Source organism: Pelodiscus sinensis, chromosome 9, assembly GCF_049634645.1.
Source record: "Pelodiscus sinensis isolate JC-2024 chromosome 9, ASM4963464v1, whole genome shotgun sequence".
Classification (NCBI taxonomy): domain Eukaryota; kingdom Metazoa; phylum Chordata; order Testudines; family Trionychidae; genus Pelodiscus; species Pelodiscus sinensis.
Genome location: NC_134719.1, coordinates 30984225 through 31008033, shown reverse-complemented (window position 1 = coordinate 31008033; position 23809 = coordinate 30984225). Strand labels below are relative to the sequence as shown.

Below are 23809 nucleotides of genomic sequence, written 5' to 3'. Positions count from 1 at the left end.
ACGGAGCCTTAGCAAGTGCTACACTGATTGAAACTAGCCTCTTGTAATCAGCTCAGTATTCAAGTTATCTCCTCCAACTCTAACACCTGACTTCTCCAAGAAGAAACTGCATTTCTTGTCTCATTCCAGGGAAGGGCAGATTGAGATTTATTGGGGTCTGCACACAAAGAACATTTTATAAAAAAGAGAAGAAATCCAGTGATATGCGCAAAGATCAAACTCTGTACATTAACATAGTATATTAGTATAGGCCTTGTGCCTAAGTGTATCTCTGCACATATATGAAGTCCTGTTGAAATCAGGGCTCTGAATGGGCCTGCGATCCACCTGCACAGAGCTCAATTCAGGCTCAAAGATTTAAAGAAGAACAAATAACTTTAGATTATTATGCCTGTTAGTATAAAGGAAAACAATTCCAGTATAAATGGAGAACATTAGGAAGAACTTTTTGAGGCTTTCATAAACTTAAAGTGATGGCATCTGTTTAAAGTTTGAAAAACACAAAGGACTAGATTAAAAATCGAATGCTTCTAGAAACAGATTTATTTGCATTTAAAGCAAGTGTCATGGATGGCATACTTAAGGTGCTACTTTAAGGTCTACATTTTGGTGTTCAAAAACCAGCAAAGCACAGAGAAGTGTGCATAGATAGAAAGAGGTTTGAGTGTCAGTAGTGTATAAAGGAAAATGCCTTCAGGTATAAGATGGTAGGCTTAATGGTTGGTGTGTCTCCTAGTGATTAATACATTGGACTGGGACTCAAGAAACTTGGGTCTATTCTTGGTTCTGACACTGACCTCCTGGGTGACCATGGGAAAGTCACTTCACCTTTCTTCCTCAGTTTCTGCTGTAAAATGGGGATATAGTTACTAACCTGCTTTGTAAAGTGTATTAAGATCTATGAATAAAAATCATTATACAAAAGCTATTATTGCAAGGGTGTGTGGGGATTATGTTTAGAAGCACTTTCTCCTGCTATGCAAAAATGTGTGGCACTCTCTTAGCCCATTGCTGGCAGAGGTGGTGGGTAGTCATGGCCCTCACCCACATGGACTTAGGAATGTACAGCACTGCCAACAATGAGCCTGAACCAAAGCTTGTTGAAGTCAGTGGATCAGGCCTAGTGTTAGCAATTTCTTTCCTTGTACTTAGGAAGCACAAGCAACCAAATTATGGTTGCCACCTCTACAGATGTGGTGGAGGTGAAGTGACTCACTACATTACAGAGACTGTGTGCTCTTTGGGACAAAATTGTCACTTACAGCATGTGTGAAGAACAGCCAGAGCAATGAAGCCCCAATTGCAGTAGGGCCTGCTGGACACTTGTGCCATATAAAGAAAAAGAAGAGAATATCACAACTGGTAAATGAAAACTTAGATCTATTGTTTTTCACTGTCCCTTTAAATAAGTATGGATATAAGAGATCAGACCATCCTTGAAGGAGCTGTGTTGGTTGATTGGGTAAATATGGTGTGATTTTGGAAACATAATTGAAATATTTTTGTGTGTGTATTTTGAAAAGTCACTAGATGTCAGTGTAACCAAAGCAATAACAACTCTATTAACTAGAGAAGTAGGACAGGGGATGTCTGTGGAACAAAACCCATGAATACAGTATAAGTGGGGATTCCTATGTTTCATTTTATTCTAGGAAATATTTTCAGAAACAATATCACAACTGATTAGTCTAAGTCAGTGGTATAGTTCCCACCAATACAACTTCTGAAGCGGGGAAATGTAACTATTTCTGTGGACGATGAGATAGTAGAACCGTCCAGGTTAGAGTAGGAAGAGCAGGGAGAATAAAGTACCTCTAGAGCTGCCAGCTATCTAATCACACAAGCTCAAAAACCCTTGCCCCACCCTGGTCTTGTCCCTTTCTAAGACCCACACTTGCCCTATTTTTTTCCTCACCCCTTCTACTGAGGCCCTTCCCCTGATCATTCCACACCCCGCTCCCTATTGCTCACGCTCTTCTCCCTCATTTACTTTCACTGGGATGGGGTTAGGGGTTGCGGTATGGGATGGGGTGTGGGCTCTGGGCTGTGGCTGAGGGGTTTGTAGTAGGAGAAAGGGCTCTGGGCTGAGGTTGGGGCAGGAGGCTAGGGTGCAGGAGAGGTTATGAGCTCTGGGCTGGGGTTTGGGTAGGGCAGTGGGTTCAGGATGGGGCAGGAATGGGTGTGGGGTACTGGCTCTGGGATGGGATAAAGCAGGGAGCTGGACTAGGGGTGTGGGCTCCCGTCACACAGCCCTAACCTTGGGAGGCTCCAGGTCCCAGCTAGCAGCACAGTGGGGCTAAGATAGGCTCCATGCCTGCCCTGGCCCACACCACTCCCTTCGCAGGAGGGATCAAGTAGATTTGCACAGACCCTGCCTGCAGGCACCACCCCAGAAGCTCCCATTGGCTGCAGTTCCAGGCCAATAGGAGCTGTATTATAGTTTCTTGGGCTGCCTCCCTACCTAGGGGCCTGAGAGAGGGATATGTAGGCCAGGTTTGGGTGCGGCATGAAATGTGGAATGTACCTTGAGCTAACTAGCAGTTAATTAATTTGTAAAACTTATCCAAGTGCAGGCCATGTTGGCCAATACCAGATCTTTCAGTGGAAATATCAAGAGACCCATACTGGACAATTAAGGAATAACTTAGCCATAGAAAAGTACCTTCTTAGACTCTATTAGGGACGAGCTGATGACCAGAAGCATGAGAATTTATATACCTTATTAAACATCCAGAATAATGTAACCATAGCTGTTTTCATTATCTGTAGAATGGATGATCCTTTCCCATTACTGGAATGTCACATCCCTGAGCATGATGTTGTAAGTTGTTCTAACAGTATATGGGAAAGACTAGTGAAAAGTCATCTATGGAATAGCGTTTTTTCCCCTTTGTGCTGCATGCAGATGACTCTATTGCATGCTACAGTAGGAGGTGTTCCTTATAATTTGGCATATATTGTTTTCTACTACAGTAAAACTCCAATTGTCCGGCATCCAGTGGTCCAGCGCTCCCGATAGTCCAGCACCAACTGGAACCCGGAAGTGCTCCGGCCAGCTGGACAATTGGAGCTGCTGTGAACCCCATGGGCGCTTGCGGCTGGGAAAGGGAAGGGGAGAAGAGGGTAAGGGGATTATATTCCTGTGACAGGTCTGCCAGGACCCGCACTGTGACTGGCCGGGGGGGTGGGGAGTAGGGGGGAACGGTGCGGCGAAGGGCGAACTCTCTGCCACTTCGCAGGAAGGCGGGGGAGGCCCCGCACCACTGCTGAGAGTTTTGGGGAGGGGAGCGGTCTCCTTACCCCCCAGACTGCAGTAGTTATCGCCGAGCAGAGGGGTGAGGAGCAGCGCTGTGGGACCAACCCGTCAGCACCCCAGCTGCTCTGTTCTGCAGCTTCCCCAAGTCCGCTGCTCCTCATTTGCAGCAGCGGCAGTGGCAGACTTGGGGAAGTGGCGCGGAGCAGAGCAGCTGGGGTGCTGCTGGGCACCAAGCAGGGGGGTGAGGGGCGGCACTGCGGGACCAACCTAGCAGCACCCCAGCTGCTCTGCTCCGCGCCACTTCCCCAAGTCTGCTGCTGCTGAAACTGACGAGCAGCACACTTGGGGAAGCTGAAGAGCAGAGCAGCTGGGGTGCTGCCGGGTTGGTCCCGCAGCGCTGCCCCTCACCCCCCTGCTCAGCGATAACTACTGCAGTCTGGGAGGTGGGGAGCCCACTCCCCTCCCGGAAACTCTCGGAGGCAGCACAGGGCTTCCCCCGTCTTCCTGCAAAACAGCAGAGGGTTCGTCCGTCGCCGCACTGTTCCCCGCCCACGCCCCGGATGCAGTGCGGGTCCCAGCAGACCCGTCACAGCCCCCCGCTGGAGTATTTCCCAATACTCCATCATATCCAATAATCCGGCACCACCTAGGTCCCAAAGGTGCCGGATTATCGGAAGTCTACTGTATTTTGCTTTTGTTCTTTCTTTAATAATTTAGAATTGGACTGTTGCATATGCAATTGGTGATTATATTAGGTGTTTTCCACATGCTCATTTGTGAACAATATATGACCCTGATCCTCCTAATATTTAAACACCTGCATAAAAGTGTTCCCCATGTGTAGAGTTATGCTTGTGCTTACTAATATCAGGCTTAGGTCCAACAGAGGTATACATTTTGTTTCCCCATTCACTGAATGTAATGGAAAGGATCGAAAAGTGTGCATAAAAATGACAGCGTACAGATCTAATTTTTTATTAACCTTTCCTGACTGCTAAGCAACTGGGAAATAAAACTAGAAATACATAGTTTTTGTTACTTTTTAAGAAACAAAGCAGAGAATACCTTATGTTGCAAAAATCTTGCAGTATTAAAAGTAAATTATACCTCTAAATCTGGCGTGCGGGACCTTTTTTCAGTTGGGGCTCACTGACCTATATTAAAATCAGTCGCAGCCACACACAAGGGAGAAGTAAGAAAACCAAACCAAAAAACAAGACAAAAACCTCACTGACTGGGCCCCCACTCGCACAACTCAGGGCATCGGGGTTCCACTCATGCTCTGACCCCACTGAAGGAGAGGGAGGCACTGAGACATGGGGCTTCCCTCCACAGCAGGCAAGCAGAATGTGGGGAGGCTTGGAGACTTGCCACTTGAGTTGTCACTTGAGGCAGGGGGTGCAGAGGGTATGGATGGTGACCTGGGGAAGGGAATTGGAGTGTAGGAGGTGTTGGGGTGCCAGAGGCAGGCACTGGCTGGGAGGAGTTTAAGTGTCTCCTGGCCAGCAGGCTGCAGCACCTCCAAGGAGCTGCAGGGACTGTGCTTTAAACTGCGGCTGCTGCCTGTGCCCGAGGGTCCTGGCAGGGTGGTCCATAAGCCGGATCCTGTGGCTTGGCAGGCTGGAGCCAGCCCCTGGGCCATATTTTGCCCAGCCCTATGCTACACAGTACACACATTTTACTCTCCTGTGTACATGCTTTAAAATTCAGTATCTAATTTATTTACATATATCATATCCTAGCATACTCGCTGAAAGCAGAACAGAAATAAAACATATATGTATAGCTATTTTAAAGACAATTCACTTAATTTTCAAATGTGCAATACATTATGTATTTTGAATATCACAAATAGAACAAATTAGGATACATTCATACTGAACTTTTACAATTAGTTTTATTACATTCTGAGCTCGGGGCCTCTTCTTCTATTATTATGTAAAACACAAACTGTTACACTTACAACTATTAATACAGCTATTACTGACCCAGTTACTGCTAACACGATTATTGGAATATTAACACCGTCTTTGTTATCATTAGGATTATTAGGCACAGATTCTTTCGGCAGAACAAACAGAGCTGCTTGTGCTATATTAGACACTTCTGAGGTCAGGGAGGCATTATCAATGGCACGTACTGCAAAGTAGATTATGGTGCCATTTTCCATTGTGAAATTCTCTGGTTTAAACCAGAATGCTTCTTTGGTGCCGGCAGATTTAGGTGTCAGACTAGAGGTATTCACAGAAGTAGCATTATCAAAGGTGTTCCTCAGCTCCAAAAGACTTTCACCCATTTTTATTATGTAGCTTTCAGCTGGAAAAAGAGATATGCAAATCAGAGTGTGTTACTGTGCAGATTATATTATCTGGAAATGCAGGGAGAGTACAGGATTTGTAGAAGAGTTTTGTATTTTAATCAGAACTCCAATGATATTCCAAGACCATCCCTACCATTTTCCCCATCCTCTCCACTGACAGACTATTTAATTGACTACCATTCATTCTCTGACAAATCCTGAACAGGATGCCTGCTAGAACTTGTCTGTTTTACAGTTTAATTGGATCAACAGTCGACTGTTGTAGGGCATTCCCTCCCTTCATGAGCGCTATGTGGTGTACAGCGGGGATAGTGCTGAAATGCTGGAATATTACCAGCACTCTTAGCTACTGCTGGACTGAGGAAAAGAAACCACACCCAGTAATTCAGGATGAATCTTTCACATGGCAATGCAGAGAACTGCTATAAAATTGCACCCATCCATACCTTCCCCTTCCTCCTCATCCACCACAGACACTTTACACAGGTCTCTATAATACTAAAATAAGAACATAACTGTTGCATGAGAAAGGCATGATTCCTTACACTTGTCTCAGGTGATTATCCAGGTTAAATATAAGATCCAACAGTGCATTTGAAAGCACAACAATACAGGGATGTGTCCCTGCAATCCTGGTCAGCATTCCCTCTTGTAATGTGAGCAGGTTCTAAAAGCATAGACTAAGAGACAGGAAAATGCCTGCTCCATTAGCCGTTAAAAGCATTTGCGGAAAAGAGCGTCTAGATTGGCACGGATGCTTTTCCACAAAAGCACTTTCTGTGGAAAAGTGTCTCTGGCCAATCTAGACGCGCTTTTGCGCAAAACAAATCTCGGCTGTCTACACTGGCCCTTTTGCGCAAAACTTTTGCGCAAAAGGGACTTTTGCCCGAACGGGAGCAGCATAGTATTTCCGCAAAAAGCACTGATTTCTTACAGTAGGAAGTCAGTGCTTTTGTGGAAATTCAAGCGGCCAGTGTAGACAGCTGGAAAGTTTTTCCGGAAAAGTGGCTGATTTTCTGGAAAAGCTGGCGAGTCTAGACACAGCCTTTTAAAGAGTTTAGTATGAAGCAGTTGTCTGTGTGACTCTAGGTTGTCTGTCAACCTCTCTTGGCTTGCTAATGTACACACTGTAACATAACAGTCATGGGTCCTGGTTACACAACATACTTACAATGTGTATTATAGTTGAGACTTAGCTTTATTTCCATAAATCGACTAAAGCCTTGGACTATCCATGTTATAAGTGGTCCCAACTTATTTATAGTTGAAGTGTAGACAGGGGCTAAGTCTTTCAAGAGTCAGTGGAGAATGTGTTTTGTATTTAATTTGTTTGCCTTTGTAAGCTAGCAAAGACTAGTTGGCACAAAAATTTTGCATTTTCAGTGGTACATGGTTTGGGAATATTTCATGTTTCTCTGAGGGATTAAGAGGGATTCACATGAATGTCATATTGAACAGGAAATCTATTGGTTACACCATAGCCTGGTTTACACTAGCAAATTTTAGAGAGAAAAATCTAGAGTAGGCCAAGCCATCGTGATGGTCACGTTTTTTTCAAAAGGGAAAGATACAATCTTTTTCCTCACATCTGTGTGGCTGGTTCATTGTACAGGCAGTCCCTGGGTTACGTACAAGATAGGGACTGTAGGTTTGTTCTTAAGTTGAATCTGTATGTAAGTCGGAACTGGCATCCAGATTCAGCCGCTGCTGAAACTGATCAGTTTCTACAGCGGCTGAATCTGGACACCAGTTCCGACTTACATACAGATTCAACTTAAGAACCCCAGGCGTCCCCAAGTCAGCTGCTGCTGAAACTGATCAGCAGCTGATTCCAGGAAGCCCGGGGCAGAGCAACTCTGCCTCTGGCTTCCTGTAGTCAGCAGCTGGTCAGTTTCAGCAGCGGCTGACTTGGGGATGCCTGGGGTAGAGCAGCTCGGGTGCTGCTGGGTTGGTCCAGTAGCGCGGCCGCTCCTCGGCGCTACTGGAGCAACCCAGCAGCACCCCAACTGCTCTGCCCCAGGCGTCCTGATTCAGCCACTGCTGAAACTGATCACCAGCGGCTGAATCAGGACTCCTGAGGCAGAGCAGCTGGGGTGCTGCCGGGTTGGTCCAGTAGCGCCAAGGAGCGGTGCTGCGGGACCAACTGGCAGCGCCCCACCTGCTCTACCACAGGCCCTGGGCTTTGCTCCACGTCTCCCTGGTCTGCTGGGGGGGGCACTAGCCGCGTCCCCCCCCCCCAGCAGACCAGGGAGACGCTGAGCAAAGCGGCAGAGGACCCAGGGCTGGACCCGCGGCGCTTCCAGATCTGCTGGAAGCGCCCCAGGTCCTCTGCCGATTTGCTCCCCGTCTCCCTGGTCTGCTGGCTCCCCCAGCAGACCAGGAGACAGGGAGCAGCTTTTCTCACCCTGGAGGAGGCGGGCGGCGGGACCAGGTGTCCCGCCGCTCCAGTCCTCCGGGGCGAGAAAATCCCCATTCGAAACTGCGGATCTGACATAAGTCGGATCCGCGTAACTCAGGGACTGCCTGTATGTGATTTCAGATAACTGACAATAGTGCTTTGCTGCCATCTCACTTCACCTTACCTTGTCCCTCATCCAAGTCATTCCCAGGAGCTGTCCAAGACAAGTGAATTTTATCTTCTTCAGACTGAGCCTCGAGGTCAATAATTTTACAGGGTGGGAACACATCAGTAGTTCCTCCTGCAGGAATATTCTCCACAACAAAAGAACCTCCTGTTGCAACTCGGTTGAAACTTTCAAGCTTTGCTTGAATTTCATCATCACTAACTTCAGGTCTTGGTGGATTCATTTTGATTTCACCTGCTCAGAAGAAAAAAACCTGCTCATGTTATTTGAACATTACAAAACCCCAAATAATAGCCCACTTTCTATGTATCTAGCATCCCCCCTCTCTTTAATCTACTTTTTATTTTAGCTTATTCAAGCTTAGAGCAAAAATTAGCAAGGCTAAGAATGAAAACTAAGGGCACATGTACACAGCAGGGCTAAAGTCAAATTAAAATATGCAACTTCAGCTATGTCAATTGCGTCGCTTAAGTTGAAATAGCTTAGTTCGGCTTTTGGTGCTATCTATAAAGCAGGAAGTCGAAGGAAGAACACTCTTTCTTCAACTTCTCTTACGTTACCACGAGTCGCAGTAAAAGTCTTCCAGCTCAATGTTATTTTGAAATAAAGGTTTCTAGTGTAGACATGCTCTTTCTTGTCAGAATAATGCCGCAGCCCTCCCTTCCCCGGTGGCCAGTGAGAGAGCCAGGCTTGCCTACCGTCCCCCCTCCCTCGTGGTTGGGTCTGGCATGGCCCCTGGCCCTCCCCTCCCCGGCAGCTGTGCGGAGGTTAGGAGGCCAGGTCTGGTGCAGTCCCAGCCCTCCCCAGCATCCAGGGGGAGAGCCGGGCTTATCTAGCGACCGGCATGACTCTGGCGGCAAGAGAGGTGGGAGGCCAAGAGGCCAGGGCTGGGGCAAAAACTAGGCCTCCCCTCCCCAGCGGCTGAAGGGGAGACCTGAGAAGACAGGGCTGGGGCAGAGGCAGGGGCAAGGGTGAGAGACCAGGGCTGCCCACCCCCACAGACGGGGGTTGGTGAGCATAGCAAGCAAAGGGCCCTGTCCCCTAGTAAATCTATATTTTAATGATGAATTAATTGTATTTGTACTCTTAATTTCTCTGGGGCTTTTAAATAAAAATAGAAATTCAAAAATAATAGAAAAGGTGAAAAAATACTTAGGCCACATCTTCATTTTGCAGAAGATCGCTGCTGCTGTGATTGATCTTCCAGGGTTCAATTTAGTGAGTCTAATTAAGACTCACTAAATCAAACTCAGAGGGTTCCCTCCCCTCCGCCCCACCAGCATCTGTTATTCCTTCTCTTTCCAGGAGCAAGAGAAGCGGATAGAAGCACATGCTCCCATTGGCCTTCCACTGTGGGGACACATCGAAGTTCAGCTTAAGGTAAACCAACTCCAGCTACATATTTTACATAGCTGGAGTTGCATACCTTAAGATGAACTCCTGGATCCAGTGTAGGTGAGATTGAAGTCACAAACAGTATTCCCTCCAATCTTTTCCATCAATGTGCAGATTTTTCCATTCATGTGCAGAATAATTTTTATGTGCATTGAGGCATGTGCAAAAGTGTGACACCCGTAGTAACTACAACAACAAAAAAACCTAACTGTAGGCTCTTTGCTAATGAGCTGGACAGCATTTGAATCTCTCCTGAGCAACTGCACAAATGCATAGCTTTCAGGGAACATTGGTCACAACGTATTCTTAATGACTCACTGCAAAGTATCATTAACTCAGGTGCCATTGAATGAGAAGACTTAAGCAGCAAGATCTTAATAGCAACATGCATACCTTTCGTTTCTAAAAATGATGATCTTTAGCACACACATGCCTAATGGACAGAGTTCTGAAAAACGTGTCCAGAAAATCCAACAGAAGAACAGAAAAATTCTCATAAGGACTCATTCAGCTGATAACTTTAAACTTCATAACTTTGAAACTGATTCCCTGACACCTCATTTTAAAGTAAAATTTAAAAATTTCTAACCATCTGTTTTTAATATGATTTTCAGTTTCAGGGTCTTTGGCAACTCCTATGTTTTAATATATGTTATATATCCAGTGCTCAGATAAAGCCTGCTATTTTCTAAATGTATAAACAATAGTGGAAAAGATACATGTAAAAATTTTAAAGTTAAGCATTTTTATGAAGCTAAACGATCTTTCATTCACCCATATTTTACATACATATGCACACACACATTTTCTACTTCACAAATGTTCCTTACCATTTTCTATGTAGCCTGGAACATACAAGGCTCGGCTCTGCCGGCGGCCAAGTCTGACAGTCTTATTTCTCCCCTGAACATGCACTTTTAAGTTGTATCTACCATTTCCATTGAAAGATGTAAAATACTTTGAATAGATTCCATCATTCTTGGTAATATCAGCACCTAGCCATACAAATATTAATAATTTACCATTCAACAAAGGCACCCTTTCTTAAGCCACAACATTTTTTGCTGGTCAGCTCACATACACGTAGGGACTACTCCTTCTGCTATTGAAATCAATAAAAGCTTTGATATAGACTTAAGTGAAAACAGGATCAGTCCCATTGTAATAAGCTCATAACATATTTAACAGAAGACAACAATATAGCATTAAAACATGTATCTGTATATTTACTATTGTTTCCAATGCTAATCTCTGGTTCAGTAGTTCTCAACTATGTCTTAATTCTCTGTAATGGTCTCATCTCTGGAGTCTTTCTTGGTGATCTGCAGACTAAAATACTTTGAGATTGACACAAGACTGGAATGTAGGTACAGTAGATTTGAAAAGGAGAATAATAGTATGTCATTCATACTTTTGAAGGATATTATTTTAATGTAGCTATGCTGCCTATCTAGCATGTGACAAGCAATAGAAACAGACATTCACTTTCCTGTTGTGCCTCTGGCATCTCCTCTGGAGGGCATACAAGTATGTAAAATAGATATATAAGTTCAAACAATGAATCAGACCCATAAGGCAATGGACCATCTTCTGTCCCTGTGCTTGGTACCTGCATCCTTGGTAACAGCACATGAAAGGATGAAGACTCTGCATAGCCACTACACACTAGGGATGTTAAATATCGAGTATTTTGAATTGACTATTTGATTAGTCGATAGTGTGCCTCCGCCTTTGAAGTGTAGCAACAGTCTAGGGCGAAAGACAAAAGGCGAAAGTGCAGCGTGGAGCCCCAGGGTCAGCTGGGGACTTCCCCACTGACCCTGGGCTCCGTGCAGCATTGCCGCTTTGGAACGCCATGGGAATCTGGCATCAGGCTCCTTGAAACGTTTCAAAGCAGCAGCACCGCATGGAACCCAGAATCAGCTGGGAACTCTAGTCTATAACAACATCCCTCTCCCACAGGGTAGCATGTCCTAATAGCCAAAATCTATAACCACATGTGTATGTCCCCTCATGGGGTTCATGGAGAATGGGGTAGGGGAACCTGGGCCCACCTGCTCCACCAATTCCTAGCCCAGGGCCCTGTCAGTGGTGGAATGATCACCACTAACTCAGCCAGGAATCCTACTGTAACACTCCAAGCTCCCGGGGATCAATTCCCTACCCTGGGCTACTTCCAATCAGTGTCCTTTGGATAGTCCTCTCTGTCTTTCCCCTCCAGACTGCATGCCTTGTCTGCAGTCTCCCTCTGGCTGGTCTCTGTGGCTTGATTCACTGGCAGTTTCTCTCTAGGAGCTACACCAGCACTTTCTTCCCTGGCGGCAGTCAGTTCTGACTGAGCAGCTACACAGGCCTTTATAACTGGCCTCCAGCTGGAGCAAGCCCAGTAGAACTGTGGGGGCGGGGCCTCCTCAGCCAGGTGAGCCTGGTTAACTCGCTCAACCCCCGTGTGGGGTTGATACATCCCATCACACCATGGCATAGTCATGTCTGAACCTGTAGTGATAAGCTTTCAAGCAGCGTGCAGAGAGATTCTACAATACAGATAACAAAGTGGGGAATGTACAAATTTCTAGACAAAATGTTAGGAAAGTAATCGTAAGACTACCTGAACCATCATCAAGGAGTTGCAGATTTTTTGCTGATCCACTTTTAGGTTCAATAGTGGCCATCACGGTTGCACCAAGAACAGGCAAAAAGCCTTGACTAATTTCTGCATAAATCACCATTGGACTAGGGTAGCTGTTTGTATCCGTATTCATGTAGGCTTTCACAGTCACTGGGGGCACAGACAAAGATGCTGCTCGAGATGTTACTATCATTGATATGACTTGAGAAGCTATGTGGTTATTTTGAATCCAATAATGCCAATCCCCTGCCTGCAAATCAAACATATGGAGCATAAATATATAATGTAAGGCTTTATTATTCTCAGGGCACCCAATGTTCCCTGAGTTCATTATTATCTTAGTTCAGGGGAGATGTTCTAAAGTAAAAAGGCCAGTTAGGATATTGCTACAGGACCATGGTTAACATAATCTGGGTACCTTACTCATGATTCTCTCTGCTCCCAAATGTTTAGTTCTTTTAAATGTAACCTTATACCTAAATTTGCTCAGTTTTAGTGGTGGATGTTTGAGAATTATTGCAATCTTGGGAATATTGGAACCGGTATTTTATTGATATGCACTCTAAACTGTAACATTATCTGAATTCAATTTTGTCTGGGAATTTTGTATAGTGCATAACAAAATAAAATAAAATAAAACAAAACAGGAGGAGCACAAGTGACAGTTAGACACTCCTATTTCCATGGCAAGTAAATGGAGTTATACCAAGGATAAAATTGGATTTATGTTTATAACTTCTAAAAAGAGAAGGGGCATTTTAGTCTATGAAAATATGGACGTATTTGGATAATAAAAGAAACTGGAAACTTTACCTCTGCAGTGCCTGGTATATTCAGTCGTGTGGTTTTAAGGTTTAGACTACTAATTACGAAGCTGGATGTTCTATATTCTTTTCCTTTTGGGTCTCTCAGTAAAATGTCTGGTGGAGACGTGCTTTGATCCCATGTAACTACAAAGAAAGTGTCATTGCCCACAGTGCTATCAATAGTCACTGTTCCATTCATCCACTGCTTGTCTGGAATTCTCAGAGCGGTGCTTTCAAGCTGTTAGACAAATAAAATGTTTTATGGCTAGATATCAGATAAACACTTAAAATATCAGTAGTGAGAGGGTACGTCTAGACTGTAGAGTTTTCCTGTGCCATGTCCCAGGAATGCATCTGCTCTTCCGAAAAAAAATTCGGGAAAATCAGATATGTTTTTTTAGCATCCCTGTAAACCTCGTTCTGGGAGAAAGAAAGGATGCTCCGAAAGAGGCTTTTTTCCCAACATTTGGCCCAGTGTAGATGGGCCAATTGTCAGGAAAGCCTCTTTCGGAAGAAAAGCAGAAAAAGATATGCAAATTGGTTTGCAATTTTCGTATCTTTTTCCAATAGAACTTTGTAGTCTAGATACAGCCTACGTGTGGTTCATTTTCCTCTGAAAGGAGTAAACAAATCAACACTTTGCCTATTCAGAGGACACCTTGACGGGTGGTGGCCTACTGCTGGAAGACGGGACATAGGAGTATTAATGCTGTAACAGGCCTGTTGATATCACCATGAACCAATTTCTGCTGGTCTGAGCAGAGCTGAGAGTTGTGCAAAGGAAGCAGAAGCCTTCTGCCATTATGTGCCTCCACATATGGGGAAGTAGCAGGAGGACACGAGCCACTTGGACTAGCCTCTAAAGGGAGAGGAATGATGAAGCCCTCAGCACATTTCCTATAATGCCCATTTGCAGAGTACTATTGCTTAAGAAAGTGAAAATACAGTAACCAAGAATTTCCTTCTGCTTCTATATGTAGTCTACGAACCTAGCTATCAACTTACTTCTGTGCAGGAGATTTGTGCTACATTTCCACTCCAACTGTAAGGTTGCTTCAAGAAAGACAGCACAATGAGAAAGGTATAAAACCACAGGCAGGGACAACAGAAAAGTAATGAGAGACACAGAAATAGTAAAAGCAACAGGGAGACTCACGGCAAAGAAAGAAACACGATTTCCTTTAGCAGCATTGGTATTGCACATATGGATCACCAGAATTTACAGATAAACTACCAATATGAATTTTACAGTGACCTGCTGGATAACAAGGCTGTAAATAGACTTGCTCTCTTCTGTTTTATGGATTAGCAAAACTACAATTAGAAAAGTACTTTTTAATTAAATAACTTTCTATTTAGGATAAAAATGGATAGAGCCCTACAAATCCGCAGATATCCACTTTATATCCATGAAGCAAGTAAGATGCCTCTCTACCCTGCCCCCAACCAGGATGGGAGGTGAACTCTGCAGATGCACCTCTGAACTGCCCTGACCAATGACAGCAACTGAATGGGGTGCAGAGAAGGGTCAGGCATGTAAGGGGACTTTTGAGTTGCTGGACTTAAGTACCTAAGGAGAAAAGGTCTTTGCCCCACCCATTGGTGAGGGCCTTTTACTCATGGCTTATTTTTATGAACCCTGTTTGTGGTATTTCCCCAAATAAATTCTGAGTTACTTCCTTCCTTATATTAAAAGTTTCTTTTCTACACTCAGATGCTGTGCTTGCAAGTGGGGAACTTTTACCTCTCGGAAATGCCCAGAGGTGGTGTGTGTATTTCCCACATTACTGGGTGGTGGCTTGAGCTGGTTCTGTGTTGGATGGATAGAGAGGAATCCCTAGATATTGAACCTGGCAAAATCATGGAAGGGATCCTTAAGGAATCCATTTTGAGGCACTTGGAAGAGGGGAAAGTGATCAGGAATAGTCAGCATGGATTCATGAAGGGCAAGTTGTGCCTGAACAATCTGATTAGCTTTTATGATGACGTAACAGGCTCTGTAGACATGAGAAAGTCAGTGGATGTGATATACCTTGACTTTAGCAAAGCTTTTGATATGGTCTCCCACAATATTCTTGCTAACAAGTTAAAGGAATGTGGATTGGATAAATGGACGGTAAGATGGATAGAAAGCTGGCTAGAAGGTCAGACTCAGCAAGTAGTGATCAATGGCTCGATGTCAGGATGGCGGTCGGTTTCTAGCGGAGTGCCCCAAGATTCGGTTCTAGGATCGGTTTTGTTCAATATCTTTATTAATGACCTGGATGAGGGGATGGATTGCACCCTCAGCAAGTTTGCAGATGACACTAAGCTAGGGGGAGAGGTAGATATGCTAGAGGGCAGAGATAGGGTCTAGAGTCAGGGCTGGACGAGATGGGCAGCTGCCTGGGGCGCCAACCGATGGGGGGTGCCTGATGGCAGCTGTAAGGGGCGCATGACGCCCCTTATAGCTGCCATCAGGCACCACGCACCCGGCTCCCGGTGGGCTGCAGTGGCTGCCCGGGGCGGGGGCCATGTTAACCCCCGCAGTGCCCCTCCCCCCGCGGCCGTGGGGCTCTCCACGAGGGCAGGCTCGCACATGCGACGTATGCCCAGGGGCAGGCCCACGCATCCTGGGGGCAGGCCCGTGCATGTGTCGTGCACTTGGAGTGGCACCGCCCGCCCAGGGCACCAAAATAGTTGGGGCTAGCCCTGTCCAGAGTGACTTAGACAAATTGGAGGACTGGGCCACAAGAAATCTGATGAGGTTCAACAAGGACAAGTGCAGAGTCCTGCAGTTGGGAGGGAAGAATCCCAAGCATAGTTACAGGCTGGGGACTGATTGGCTAAGTAGTAGTTCTGCAGAAAAGGACCTGGGGGTTACAGTGGATGAGAAGCTGGATATGAGTCAACAGTGTGCCCTTGTAGCCAAGAAGACTAACGGCATATTAGGTTGCATTAAGGGGAGCATTGCTAGCAGATCCAGAGATGTCATTATTCCCTTTTATTTGGCTCTGGTGAGGCCACATCTGGAGTATTGTGTCCAGTTCTGGGCCCCCCGCTACAAAAAGGATGTGGACGCATTGGTGAGGGTCCAGCGGAGGGCAACCAAAATGATTAGGGGACTGGAGCATATGACCTATGAGGAGAGGCTGAGGGAGTTGGGTCTGTTTAGTCTGCAGAAGCGAAGAGTGAGGGGGGATTTGATAGCAGCCTTGAAATTCCTGAAGGGAGGTTCCAAAGAGGCTGGAGAAAGGCTGTTCTCAGTAGTGACAGATGGCAGAACAAGGAACAATGGTCTCAAGTGGTGGCGGGAGACGTCCAGGTTGGATATTAGGAAAAACTATTTCTCAAGGAGAGTGGTGAAGCACTGGAATGGGTTACCTAGGGAAGTAGTGGAGTCTCCATCCCTAGAGATTTTTAAGTCTCGGATTGACAAAGCCCTGGCTGGGTTGCTTTAGTTGAGATTTGTCCTGCCTAGGGAAGGGGGCTGGACTTGATGACCTTCTAAGGTCTCTTCCAGCTCTATGGTTCTATGATTCTATGATTCTGGCTGTAACTGGTGCTGGGTCCACCTGGCAGAAGAGTTACACATGTCTTTAATTAGTTGTAAGTGGGTCACAAGATCTCGTCCAAGAGGTGAAGATAACGGAATCGCCTGGGAATAGCATTAACGCTGTAATTAAATGTAACATTTGTGTGTGTGTGTGTGTGTGTGTGTGTGTGTGTGTGTGTGTGTGTGTGTGTGTGTGGTGGGGGAATACTTAAGGTAGGGTGATCAGACATCCCATTTTAAAGGAGCAGTACTGTGTTTAAGCTCTCCTGTTGGAATCCCAACTTTTTTCTGAAAACAGGCAAATTGTCCAGTATTTTCCATCTCCCCAAATCATTTCCAGTGAGTCCTGCTGCTGGCCAGATCCCTGCTTCCACCAGTGTTATTGGCCATCTAGTGGCTGTTGATGGGGTGGGGGTGTGGAAGGCCAGTGATGGGGTGAAAAGGCAGCATGCAGGGGAAGCCACTCTCCATTTTGGTCACTTGCAGGGTCCTCACTGCATGACAACTCTCAGCCAGCAAAGTCCTGACTTTGCTCTGTTTCTGGCCAGCACTGGCTGTGTGCTGCAGTGGCTGATGAGTGTGGGCAGATACCAGGCAGTGACAATTACTTGTCATCACTGTTGTCTACCTATCAGCCCTTTATGTGCATCCCCTCTCATTGTCCTGCTCCCAGTGCTGTGTGGAGACCCAACCTCTGGGCAGAGCACTCACCAACAGCCTGGCCAGCAGGCTCCTTCCTTCCCACTGTGCCTCTGGCTGGGCTGGCACCACAGGAATTATTAAGACCTTCCAGCGAGGATGCCATGCAGAGCAGCACTCGGGTGATAATTCCAAGGGCCCCAGCCACCACCACAATAGCTCCAGGCCCTTTTGAATCTCCAGGCCTTGGGGCAACTGCCCCCTTTGCTCTACCCCTCTTGGCAGGCATGACAATTGCAGAGAAGCTAAGAAGTTCATGATCAAACCTATATTAGTTGCTATGCATGGTAAAGTACAAAACTGGCTCCAAAGCAAACTATTAACAAAGGGAGAGATGGGTTGCTAAATTATAGATCCCCCCCCCCCCCGAGTTGTGGTAGAAATAGAAGGAGGGGAAAAACGCAGTTCAACTAGCCTCGCTGATTTGAGCTAGACCATGAGAACAGTCAGAAAAGCTGAGTATCAAAATGTTATCTGTTGCTGAGAAGAGAAGCAGTCAAGATAGTTTCCTGATTATTGATAAAATTAGTTTAGTAACTATACTCCGAGAGACAAGATCACTTGTTTATAGCATTCTGCCCAGGAATGGCCACACATACAACAACATTTCTGCCTACCTGTGTCTGCATAGGTCTCTTTGCATTAGCTAATTGTGAGAAACTTTCACTTTATTTTTCATTATCTGTATCATTTTACTGTTAATATAACAGACCATATGGGGAAAAACCTGCCATTTCCAAATATCAGGTTTTATTTTAAAACCAGCCAGTGTCAGTGCAATAGTTAAGATTATAGCCTACTAACATTATTCTTAATTGAACAGTAACTGATTAATAATGTAAAAAAACAAACAAAATTTGAAACTCAGACCTGAATGGACTGTTCAGAAATATTTCCACTTCCTGATGAGATTCCATTGAATGCATCAATTAGGCCATTGGAGTCTACTGTATCTGTGGCAAAAAGCCGCAAGCCTCCTGAAATGTGATTGTTAAAATAATCAGAATAGTCATTTACTGTAAAACAGTAGGTTTTTCTTACATGCTTTATGCCAGTTTGACTGTTGCGATGAAGCACAGTGTTAATCTGATAAATTAAATAAGGTGCCTTTATTATCCATTGTCCATGCAGGGCAGGGGACCAGTGACCTGGGAAATGATCTCCTAGGTTCACATTTTAACGTCACCAATCTTGGACTCACTAAGGATTGTCACCTGCAGCATTTCATAAAGTGCAGTGCTTAACCATTTATAGGCTGTTCTTGGTAAGTTTGGACTTTGAGCCATGGACCTGTAAAGTGCAATTCCCCTCTGAAATATACTTCTGTAAAAATAACATGATGGCAATCCAGGGCTATTGTTTCTCTCTGACTCAGAATCCACTTACTTTACAAATACAATATTTGTACAAATAGAGGATCTTCAATCGTGGTGTCCATGCCATTGGTTTCAAATGTTGGAACTGAGAGTTTTATTCTTTCTATATTTGTATTTTAGGTTTAGTAATATAGTAAGGTAATATAAATCATATTTAATATTGTAGTAAGTCAAATTATTTAGTTAAGTATGTATCTCCTATATTTCTGTGTTCTAAAGTGTAGTGAGTAAAAGAGACAGGATCTCATATTGAGACTATGTCAGTGAGATTGGAAATATTGAAGGCCCGGGCCTTCAATGTGAATTGTTTTGATTGTGATTTTACTTAAAAAAAAATTATTGTTTACCTTTTTTAAGGATTCTGTGAGAAAGACTCTCTCTCTCAAAGATGAGTACTGCCTTTTCCCCTATAAAAGATCTCGTGTGCTTTGTTTAAGCAGATAACACAAGCCCTGTATCTGTCAAGGACACCAGTTATGCACCAGTCTCTCCACTTTAAAAGAAGTCCTGCACGGGCGTCTTCCAGTTTTTGGGAAAACAACACCTGCACAAGTCAAAAGTCCAGTGGTGATTTGTGAGTGATGACAGGAACAGGATAGAGAGATCCAGAAGTTCTTAGTCACAGACTGACACACAGGTGGTGGATGTGTGATTCAATCGTCTTGCTTGAGGATTGAGGCAGGTCCAGCATTTCGGCGCTGCACCCATAACAGAGCAGTCCTCTTTAGGACCCACTCTGCTCAGAACAGTCACTTTAGGACGCACTTAAATAGTCTTGCTTCTTTTCCTCCTGGCTGGATAGCCGCATCCAGCAGGCTCACCACCCCAACGGTCAAAAATGCAAGAAACTTTTCAATTTTGGATCCTGGGATGTATGTATCCTGATGGACAGCTCAGACAGTGACTGACCAGAGTGACATACAGCTATCATTGCACGTGAACTGAATTGGTTTAACATGGATATTGCTGTCTTGTCCAAAACTAGAAGAACTGATGAAGGACAGGTGAAGGAGGAGAAAGGAGGCTGCACCTACTTCTGGAAGGGAAAATCTTTAGATGAACCTTGATTGTATGGAGTAGGCTTTGCTATAAAGAACAAGCTCGTAAGATGCCTCTCTGAGCTGCCTGTAGGCATCAATAAGCAGCTTATGACACTCTGATTGAGGCTCACCAGAAACCAACAGGTAACTATTGTGAGTGCCTGTGCACCAATAATGGACACTGATGAGGATGTAAAGGAAGATTTCTACTCTCAAATGGAAACCATTTTATCAGAGACCCCTAAAGAAGATAAGATCATTTTTCTGGGGGATTTCAATGCACGAGTTGGATGAGACTGAGACTTGTGGAAAGGAACAACTGGGAAAGAAGGAGTAGCAAAAGCAACTCAAATAGAATCCTGCTCCTAACCAAGTGTGCTGATCATGAACTTATATCATGCATGCCCTTTTTTGACAAAGGGACACGTTCCAAACATCTTGGAAGTGCTCATGTTCAAAGCACTGTCATCTTCTCGACTAGGTCATAGTTCATGTTCGAGATTGCAGTGATGTACTTTTTACAAGAGCAATGAGAAGTGCTGATGACTGCTGGACTGGTCATCACCTCATTCGATCCACAATGAAAATTAAGACAGCCCCCAAGTGGAGGCTGCACAAGAAGCAGGTCAGGTGCCAGCTGAAGGTTCAAGATCTGAAGGATCCCATTAAGTGTGACCGCTTCCAAAGAAGTCTTAGAAGAAAAGTTCAATCAGAGTTTCTGGAAGAAATTGAGGAACACTCAAGTCATCTGAAAATAAACATTCAGTAAATACAACTGGAATTAGCTGACCTTTTTTTCTTTTTTTATTACAAGCTGCAAGTCACCCTACTTTTACAGTCCATGCTTCAAACATGCACATCAAAAGCAGGGTTAGTTTGCAAAATTACTCACCTGTCATGTTTGAAAATTTTTCTAGTTCTGGAGCAGCACTTGGCCCCAAGGCAATGGTGTGAATGATCGAGCCACTGTCTTCCACCTCCTTAAGGCAAATGCTCATACCTGAATCTTCTCCATCAGTCAGCAGTACAATTTCAGAACCATAGAGATTAGAGTATTTTTGTTTAATCACCTGAATAGATAAAAAAATTCAGTTATTACAAATAGGACTTTACTGCAAATGTTAGCTGCTCTAACACAGGCAGTGTCTTCATCAAGATAAATTCTTAAAGTACAAGTGTACGGCAAAATCCATTCCTTACAACTGTGAATTGTGCCGAAGAGACTGTGTTGTGTGGCAACAACTGAATTGAAGGTGTCTGAATTACCCAGCCTGTACAGGGCACGCTGGTTCAGGGAAGAGGTGTCAAAGGGTAGCACACACTTTACAACATTCCAAGTACAGTAGTAATAACTTGTACCCCCTGCTGCCACTCCAAGTCCTGCTGCCAATGACAGGATATGCACATGGCATGTGGATGCCTGACCATGCCCCTTGAAGCTATGGACAATTATCTTTACTGCAGATCTATTCTGGAAAGTGACTTGAGAAATCGTGGCATATAAAGGTGCCATTTTACATGGCTACTTTTCAGAATAAAAGTGTGCTTAACCAATATTAAAATAAAAACATTGGAATTTCTTATACGAGAAGCTGTGTGATTTTGATCATCTGCACAGTGCCTTGAGATGCAAAGCATTCTTGTACGATTGTCTCAAAGTAATCTTAATGTTTTTCCTTGTATAAACAAGGGGAAGGATAGCTCAGTGGTTTGAGCATTGGTCTGCTAACCCCAGGTGAGTTCAATCCTTGTGGAGGGGATTTGGGGCAAAAATTTAGCAGGGATGGTACTTGGTCCTGCTGTTAAGGCAAGGGGACTGGACTTGATGACCTTTCAAGGTCCCTTCCAGTTCTAGGAGATAGGCAATCACCATTAATTTAAACATAGCGGGCCCATGTTAATTTCTTAGGCTATACTCCTGGTTCTATCAAACTCAACTGATTGCGTTTCCTAAATCTCTCACTATAAAGCACATGCTTCAAACCCTGCATTGCTCTTGTCTCTCTCTTCTGAACCTCTTCCAGTTTCCTCAACATTCTCTCTGGAGTGTGGACATGAGAACCAGAGACAATATTTTAGTAATAGTCTCATTAATCTGTACACAGAGGTGATATCACCTCCCTATTGCTACTCACTATTTTCCTCCTGATTCAATCTCATTATCACTGCATTTCCAGATACATTCTGCATAATGTTCTCCTTCACCTCAAATCCTTTGCGTACTCCTCCACAGATATTAGTTCCTCCACCAGCTGATGTAGGCAGGAATTGGATAAGATTCTGGCGCACTCTCTCACTGATTATTTGTTGTAGATAAGTTTTAATGTACGCCGAAGACTCGAATGTGACAATTCCAACCCAGGAACCCATTTCAACAATTTGTAGAAGGAATATCTCTGCAGCTTGCTTGAGACGATCCATGCGGTTACTCTGCAGGTGAAGAAAGGGATGTACTTAGACTTGGCAAGGCTATTCATGGGAGATATTAAAAACCAAGAATGTTCTTCAGTTTGTACAGATAATTGAAATGTGCCTGTCATAAAGCAGATGAGAGATTTGAGGAGAAAATATGAAAAGTTAGACAAATACCCAATGTCCGAGTACTCCAAACTATATTATGTATCAGCCACAGGCATATTCTTTCCAGACCAGACACTATAACATAGACTGAAATAAATAAAGTAGGGATGAGGAAATTGTGTATATTGGGGAAAGAATACAGCATACGTTGATTTTAAAAATAGCTCTTGGAAGCTGGGTAGTTGTTTGGAATGTAAGAATAAAATCTGGGGAGATGGATATATAGAGAGAAGGCAACTGAAACTTGCAAAGGTACAGGATCCATAGGCTTTCACATTTCTGCAGTTTCTCACAGGATTCTCACTTCAATGACTTATATAATAAACACACCTTAGTCAGAGAAGTTACAATCAGTTTCACACATAGAAAATGGGAAATGACTGTCTAGAAAGGAGTACTTCAAAAAGGGATCTAGGGGTCATAGTGGACCACAAGCTAAATATGAGTGAGTGTGACACTGCTGCAAAAAAAGCAAATAAGATTCTGTGATACATTAACATCACAGTTTTGTAAAAAAGACATGAGAAGGAATTATTCTGCTCTACTCTGATTAGGACTCAATTGGAGTATTGTATTCAGTTCTGGGAGCCACATTTCAAGAAAGATATGGAGAAATTGGAGAGGGTCCAGAGATAAGCAACAAAAATGAGGAAAGGTCTAGAAAACATAAACTGTGAGAGAAGACTGAAGGAACTGGATTTGTTTAGTTTGTAAAAGAGAAGACTTAGAGGACAAATGATAGCAGCTTTCAAGTACCTAAAAGAGTGTTACAAGGAGTAGTAGGGAGAAAAATGGTTCTCCTTGACCTGTGATGCTAGATCAAGAAGCAATGGGCTTAAATTGCAGTAAGGGAGGTTTAGGTTGGATATTAGGAAAAACTTCCTAACTGTTAAGTTGTCCTAACTGCAATAAATTGCCTAGGGAGGTTATGGAATCTCCATCATTGGAGATATTTAAGAGCAAGTTAGATAAATATTTATCAGGAATGATCTAGATGGTAGTTAGTCCTCCTTTGAGGGTAGGAGACTGGGCTTAATGATCTCTCGAGGTCCCTTCCAGTTCTAATATACTATTGGATCTACTTTAAGATTGGGAAATTTGAAGCTTTAAACAGGTTGAGAGTCTCTTTAAGGGCTGACATCACATACAGCAGTCTTTCCAAGATGAGATTTATATTAAATTTAGCTCCAGTTTCAATTTAAAAGAGCCTCACCCTGATTAATCCAACGTAATTTATGACATCTTAAATTCTTGACTCAGTAAGACAAATGATTACAAGGAAAAATATTGTATTTATATTTTGCAATACACAGTGGCTACGTCTAGACTGGCATGATTTTCCGCAAATGCTTTTAACGGAAAAGTTTTCCATTAAAAGCATTTGCAGAAAAGAGCATCTAGATTGGCACGGACGCTTTTCCACAAAAGCACTTTTTGCAGAAAAGCGTCCGTGCCAATCTAGACACGCTTTTATGCAAAAAAGCCCCGATCGCCATTTTTGCGATCGGGGCTTTTTTGTGCAAAACAAATCTGAGCTATCTACACTGGCCCTTTTGTGCAAAAGCTTTTGCGCAAAAGGACTTTTGCC

At 44.1% G+C, this 23809-nt stretch overlaps 1 protein-coding gene across 4 annotated transcripts in view; it reads right to left on the bottom strand.

Moving 5' to 3' along the window:
• Positions 1-4336: 4336 nt before the first annotated feature.
• LOC102456534 (calcium-activated chloride channel regulator 1-like) overlaps positions 4337-23809 on the bottom strand; it is a 56094-nt gene continuing 36621 nt past the window's right edge. For all 4 annotated transcript variants that reach the window (XM_075937127.1, XM_075937128.1, XM_075937129.1 and 1 more), the window contains 8 exons: positions 21847-22071; positions 20534-20711; positions 18096-18202; positions 12999-13229; positions 12165-12435; positions 10387-10551; positions 8159-8395; positions 4337-5572 (listed from right to left, as the gene is read on the bottom strand). In XM_075937127.1, coding sequence (XP_075793242.1) covers positions 5157-5572; positions 8159-8395; positions 10387-10551; positions 12165-12435; positions 12999-13229; positions 18096-18202; positions 20534-20711; positions 21847-22071 — 1830 coding nt within the window. In that variant the 3' untranslated portion in view covers positions 4337-5156. The remainder of the gene's footprint in view (positions 5573-8158; positions 8396-10386; positions 10552-12164; positions 12436-12998; positions 13230-18095; positions 18203-20533; positions 20712-21846; positions 22072-23809) is intronic.